Below are 6629 nucleotides of genomic sequence, written 5' to 3' on the forward strand. Positions count from 1 at the left end.
CAAATCAGGCAGTGTGTATATGTATGTACGGTTGCAGATCAGCTATAGTGAGCAACAACTGCTCATCAAATATTTACTGCTGATTATAAATGAATAATCTCTTTGTTGAATTAATTCATCCTGAGTAAATCCTACGTAGAAGTGTTTTAGCAGGGAGTATGCGGATTGACCACAGGCTGACCCACCCACTGGGTGTTTTTAAAACAAATTCTATAACTGGTTCTCTACCACGGTTAGCAAACAAGTGGGATACGTAGGTATTCTCATTCACAAAGGCGGCCAGCAGCAATATAACTTTTCATTAGGTGAAGTCCTTGAAATTTGCAACGGAAGTTTTCTATGCTCAAAGTTGTTTTGAAAGAATTATTCCAACACTTTTCCACTGAATAGAAATTATTCTGCAAAACTCTGCTGTAGTGCTCCATCCTTGAAAGAGCCACTACATTCCATAGATTGTCGGTGTTGAAAATTTAAATGAGGAACATAACAATAGAATGCTAGGACAGAGTTCAAATTTTTCATTTCTTTCTACCAACTCTTACTTTTCCTTTTAATAGCTTGCATATGACAAGATATACAGTACAATATTAAAATTCCTCAGGCCTTACCTGGTTCCTCTGGAAACAAAAATTACATGCCCATAGTTTTGCTCCGTAGTCCACTTGACTTTTTTTTCAAAAAGACAAAAAAAAAAATCAACATGTCATTTTTGTTACTTGGAAAAATAAAGTTCTTGTTTTCAACATCACATTAACAGATATTAATAATTTTATTTTGTTTTGAACATTCCTAAAATGGGCAAGGTTGCTTCTTTTGCCATTTGTGTCCCTGCCTACACACAAAACTCACTGGATGGGTGAAACTTTTGGATGTAAGCATGCATTCTACCAATCTGACAAATTACTCAGGCTATGCCACCTACAGATCACTCTGTGCTTAATGATGTGACTGTAAAATAAATTTTACATCTTTCGTCTTTCCCCTGCCAACCCAAGTCCACTTGGACCAATCACTGAATGCTTGCAAGGGATAACGCTCACTACTTTCACTATTTCTGGGGGCAGTGCCTGGTCTCCACTCAGCAGCTCAGCCGAGACTTGGGACTCAGTGGAGTGACACACTGAACTTATGTCCTCCCCTGCCATCACACGCTATGTTGGTGCCCCAGTGAGGCGTACCAGACTGCATTATCAGGAGTAAAAGGGCAATTTCATCTTTATTAAAACCTCCATGAAAATTCATACAAAGTACTCCATACTCTCCACATTTAAAAGCAAAACTTTTCATGGGCTATTAATTTTTTTAAAGAGCAGTTAAAATATTTTCAGCTATTTTTACTCAATGTATATAATGCCTAATCTGTACCACACCTTCCTCAAATCAGAACACTGCATATGTAAAAGTATTCTTGATTTCTCCATCACAGTTTACCTGACTGAAACATCAGGGAAACTGACGGAGGAGTTACTGCACCTGGCAATGCAAGGAAGCGGAATATAATCAACTCAATTGCTTCAAGGGCCCAGGTACTGCAAGCTACATGCTTTCATTCTGTTCCCAATAAGACAGCACCTCAATCATATCCACATTCACACTTTGAATGTGAGTCTGTTCATCTAACAGCCTCTAATGTGAATATGAAAGCCTCTAGTGCAAATTGAGACTCCCCAAAGATTAGTCTAAAGACCATATAAAGAAAAGATGGGTTTCACTAGTCATCTAATTTGACACATGTACAAGAGGAAATTAGCGCATAATCCTGTGCAATTACCCAAAATTGAATTCCTGCTGGAAAAAGCTGAAAGGTGCACTTAAATGTGAATTTTGTGGAAATAGTTTTAATTCACAAAACAGGCTTAGGACAACATTGTTGGCACAAGCACCTTGTAATAAACAAGATTACAAATCCAGGAGAAAAAAAAACACAAAATGTAAATGTGATGTGATCAGATGAAATGGAAAAATTGGCCAAAAGGCAGTAATCTAATCAAAGGAGTTCAGTGGTGTCTATTATAAAACACTGAAAACAAAGCTCTTTTGGAAGTCTTAAGTGTCATCTCAAACCTAAGATTAGATTACTGCTTTGTAACCGCCCCAAGTACCTGAGGCTTTTGTGCACCTTTAAAACAAATTGAACCTTATGGGATGGTTTTGTTCACTGTTGGGTCTGTTTACTCCCAGTAATGGCTGGCAGTGTGATCTGTGTTGACATGTGATGAGGTTCACACTGAAACATTACCGAATCTAACTCCATTACTATAGGTTTATTGTGAGGGGGGGGGGGGCGGGGAGTAGTATATTGTTGACAACATTTTGTACAAAGAACTAAAAGGAAGTTTAAAAAAATACTAACTGAGATTAATTTTAACAAATATACCAACAGTGAGATTTCTTTTAAGCTAAAGGAGAAAAATTTGGAACTCTTTCGCTTTATGGCAAGACATCTTGTTACTTAGCTTACAGGTAAAATACAGATACAGTACCACAGCGGATTAAGGACAGCCCTGCAGGTAGCTCTGCTGCACAGCACAGGTTCATACTGTATTGGTGGCAGATCTGGGCGTTCTTTTAAAGGAGTGAAGAGACAAGCCAAAGGAACCACCATGCGTGTAGCCTCGAGTCGGCTGGATGGCCACACGTTCCAGCTGAACCGAACACCATCTCGCTCTTCATTCTGTTGAATGAATTCCAAGTACGTTGCCATGACTACTGGAGAAAAAACAAAACAAGATAGCACTCTGAAATTTAAGGACAGTGAGCTGCTCCGAATGTATCATATACACATAATACAAGTCCGTTATTTTAATTTTTGTTTTTAAAAAAATGACCACTCTCTTATTTAGGTGCATGGAGGGGGATTTTTTTTTTAAAATGACATATACACACACATGGTCATACTCCTCTTTCCTTGCCTTCCAGTTTTCTTCAAGTGACATAACTACAGGGCCATGCTGCCTTGTACCTTTGTCCACGTACACATACAATATTAGACCATGGTAGGACACACGACAATTTGGAAAAATCCTAGGAATTACTTCAATTTCTGGTGATATGTTCCTCACAAATACAACATTGCAGTTCATTACATTGAAACGATTATTACATTCCACAATACATACTGGCCACTGAGCAAAGTTATTCATGGTGTCTGGTCACGGACAGTACAACATTCACTACATTTATAGGAGTAATTTTTCCAGCCTCTGAATTCAAAATGAAATCAGTCCAAACAATTCAAGCTGTGTAGCACTGGATCGACTCAATCCCAACATTGTACAATTCTGCAGTTTAAGAGTCCAGCATCTGGTAAGCAAATAGCATAGTATTACTTGATATTGAGGATAATACTGTGAATGTCAGTTACCCAAATCAATTTAAATTTTAAAGTTTAGAGAGCACCCAACACAGTTCCGATAACACACATCGGAGTATCATAAGTAATATCTAAGTGCAAAAGAATCCTAAGAATAAATCTCATACATTTTTCTGACCTGGAGCCAGAAATTTACAACCACCTTCGAAACTGCAAATTTTCCTCATTAAACAGCATTAACCTCAAGCTGTGTTTACTTCTAGCAACACTAAACAACTCTTTCTTAGTAGGATAATATATTGCGCGTTACACATTACATTGCTCCTATCACCATACAACAGCGTATCATTGAACTTTTGTAAACAACACCACAGAAATCTCCAAGAACTAAACAGCTAATTCAGTTTTATAACTGAAACATTTTGAGCGACTCCATTACAGAGGGCCTTTTTGATGCAAGAAAATGAAGAACAGCTCCCTTAACAAACACAGAAATTGCCAGAACCAAGGTCTGCCAAGTAATGTACATCAAGACAACTGGCATCCTTTCAGAAAAATTGTGATTTTTCAATTTCCCTGCCTGGTTTGGGCGAGTTGCTCCACTTCTAGGCTTCCTGGTTTGAATAAGTTGTAGAAGCACAGCGTGCCATCTCAGAATGCAGGAAAGGGAAAAAAATATGCAACAGAAAAGCACCATCTGTCTGCCAGTCAAAGTGGTATGACAGTGATAATAGAGAAGACCCTAGCCTAGACTATCCAACTTCCCCTAAAGGTTTGGTGCAGAAATACATTAACTATGTTACTGTGCAGCTTGCTCCAGAAATCAGTCCACACACAGGGCTTTGCCATTACGTGAGCTGGGTTGGTATTATATCCCCTGAAAACTAAACTCAGTCTGATGAGGTATCCCAATGTGCGTCAAACACACTTGACCAAAGAGAGAATTGTGCATGGGGGTGGGGGGTGGGGGGGGGGGGGGGGGGGGGGAGAGAAAAAAGAGTTGTGGGGGAAACAGAGGAAAAAATGTTACACGCAAGGGCACAATAAACTAAACAACAGGGCTAGAACATTTTTATTTTTTTTAAAAAGGAGACATTTTAAACCAAATACACGAGTGAAATACAAATATCAGTAACTGGCAATAATGTGAGCGTATAAAATAAAAATTCTGATGAGATTAGATAGTTTATCATCTCAGTCCAGAATTCAAATATGTATTCAAAAGTTTTCTGTTGTTGTACCAGATAGAAGTAGTAGAGGGGTCAAGAGAGGTGTTGGTGAAATGGAGCTGGTTATCCTCAGCGTACACATGGAACCTGACGTGTTTTTGGATGATGTTGCCGAGGGATAGCGTGTAGGTGAGAAATAGGAGAGGGCCAAGGATAGATCCTTGGGGGACTTCAGCGGTAATGGAACGGGAGAAGAAACCAATGCAGGCCATTCTTTGGCTACGACTGGATAGATAGTAATGGAACCAGGCGAGGGCAGTTGGACGACAGAGGAGAGGCATTGGAGGAGGATGTTGTGGTCAGCTGTGTCAAAGGCTGCAGACAGGTCGAGAAAGGTGAGGAGGGATAGTTTACCATGGTCACGGTCACATAGGATGTCATTTGTGGCTTTAATAAGGGCCATTTCGGTGCTGTGGCAGGGTGGAAACCTGATTGGAGGGTTTCAAACATGGAGTTGCAGGAAAGCTAGGCATGGATTTGGGAGGTGACAACATGTTCAAGGACTTTGGAGAGGAAAGGGAGATTGGAGATGGGGTGATCGTTTGCAAGGACATTGGGGTCAAGGGTGGGTTTTTCGAGGAGGGGGTTGATCACAGCAGATTTGAAGTGGGGGGTGGGGGTGGGGACAGTACCCGAGGAGAGGGAACCATTAACAAAATCAGCTAACATGGAGGTCAGGAAGGGAAGCTGGGTTGGAGCAGGAGGTGGGTTTCATGGACAAGATGAGCTCAGAGATGGCAAGAGGGGAGATAGGAGAGAAACTGGAGAAAGATGCAAGTTCAGGGCTGGGGCATGGGGGATCCTTGGCTTGGTGGGTTAGGGGAAGGGAGAGAAGTGGCAGCTGAACGAATGGTCTCGATCTTAGAAACAAAGAAGTCCATGAGCTCCTCGCACTTGGTGTAGGGGCAGGGGAGAGGGGTTTAAGAAGACGGTTGTGGGTTCTCATACAACACGTCAGGTTCCACGTGGACGCTGAGGATAACCAGCTCTATTTCACCACCACCTTTCTCGACCCCTCCACTACCTCTGATTTGTCACGCTGCTTGTCCGACATCCAGTATTGGATGAGCAGAAATGTCCTCCAACTAAACATTGGGGAGACTAAAGCCATTGTCTTCGGTCCCCGCCACAAACACCGTTCCCTTGCCACCGACCCCATCCCTCTCCCTGGCCACTATCTTAGGCTAAGCCAGACCGTTCACAACCTATTTCACCCTAAGCTGAGCTTCCAGCTCCATAGCCTCTCCATCACCAAGACCGCCTATTTCCACTTCCGTAATATCGCTCGTTTCCGCACCTGCCTCAGCTCATCTGCTGCTGAAACCCTCATCCATGTCTTTGTTACCTATAGACTCAACTATTCCAATGCTCTCCCAGCCGGTCTCCCATCTTGCATCCTCCGTAAACTTAAGATTATCCAAAACTCTTGACCGTATTCTAACTCACACCAAGTCCCGTTCACCCATTACCCCTGTGCTCGCTGACCTACATTGGTCCCTGGTCCGGCAATGCCTCCATTTCAAAATTCACATCCTTGTTTTTAAATTCCTCCATGGCTTCACCCCTCCCTATCTCTAACCTCCTCTTGCCCTACAATCCTCTGAGATCTCCGTGCTCCTCCAATTCTGGCCTCTTGCACATCCCCGATCTTCATTGCTCCACCAATGGCTGCCTTCAGCTGCCTCGGCCTTAAGCTCTGGAATTCCCTCCCTAAAAACCTCTCCGCCTCTCTAAATCTCTCTCCTCCTTTAAGACACTCCTTAAAACCTACCTCTTTCACCAAGCTTTTAGTAACCTGTCCTAATATCTCCTTATGTGGCTTGGTGTCAAATTTTGTCTCATAACCCTCCTGTGAAGCGCCTTGGGATGTTTTACTACATTAAAGGCATTATATAAATGCAAGTTGTTGTTGTTAATTAGAGATGAAGCTTAAGCTTTCATCATCAACAACTATGGACAAACCATCATCATGAAATTATTGATGAGAGGAAGAAGAAATGGAAGATAATTAATTTTGTATGGATAGCAATCAGAAAGCAGATAATCCACTGGGTTTTCAAATTTGAGGTGTATCATCCAGTTTACTA

The 6629-nt window shown here is 41.7% G+C and overlaps 1 protein-coding gene across 2 annotated transcripts in view; it reads right to left on the minus strand.

Moving 5' to 3' along the window:
- Window positions 1-6629, minus strand: part of LOC137324598 (protein transport protein Sec23B) — a 71935-nt gene that overhangs the window by 64654 nt on the left and 652 nt on the right. Inside the window, exons 2-3 of one of the 2 annotated variants that reach the window (XM_067989076.1) lie at window positions 2484-2706; window positions 609-666 (exon numbers count right to left, since the gene is read on the minus strand). In XM_067989076.1, coding sequence (XP_067845177.1) covers window positions 609-666; window positions 2484-2704 — 279 coding nt within the window. In that variant the 5' untranslated portion in view covers window positions 2705-2706. Of the gene's footprint in view, window positions 1-608; window positions 667-2483; window positions 2710-6629 lie in introns of both variants that reach the window. The other variant, XM_067989075.1, reaches the window with a different exon arrangement.

This window comes from Heptranchias perlo, chromosome 8, assembly GCF_035084215.1.
Source record: "Heptranchias perlo isolate sHepPer1 chromosome 8, sHepPer1.hap1, whole genome shotgun sequence".
In the NCBI taxonomy this organism is placed as follows: Eukaryota; Metazoa; Chordata; class Chondrichthyes; order Hexanchiformes; family Hexanchidae; genus Heptranchias; species Heptranchias perlo.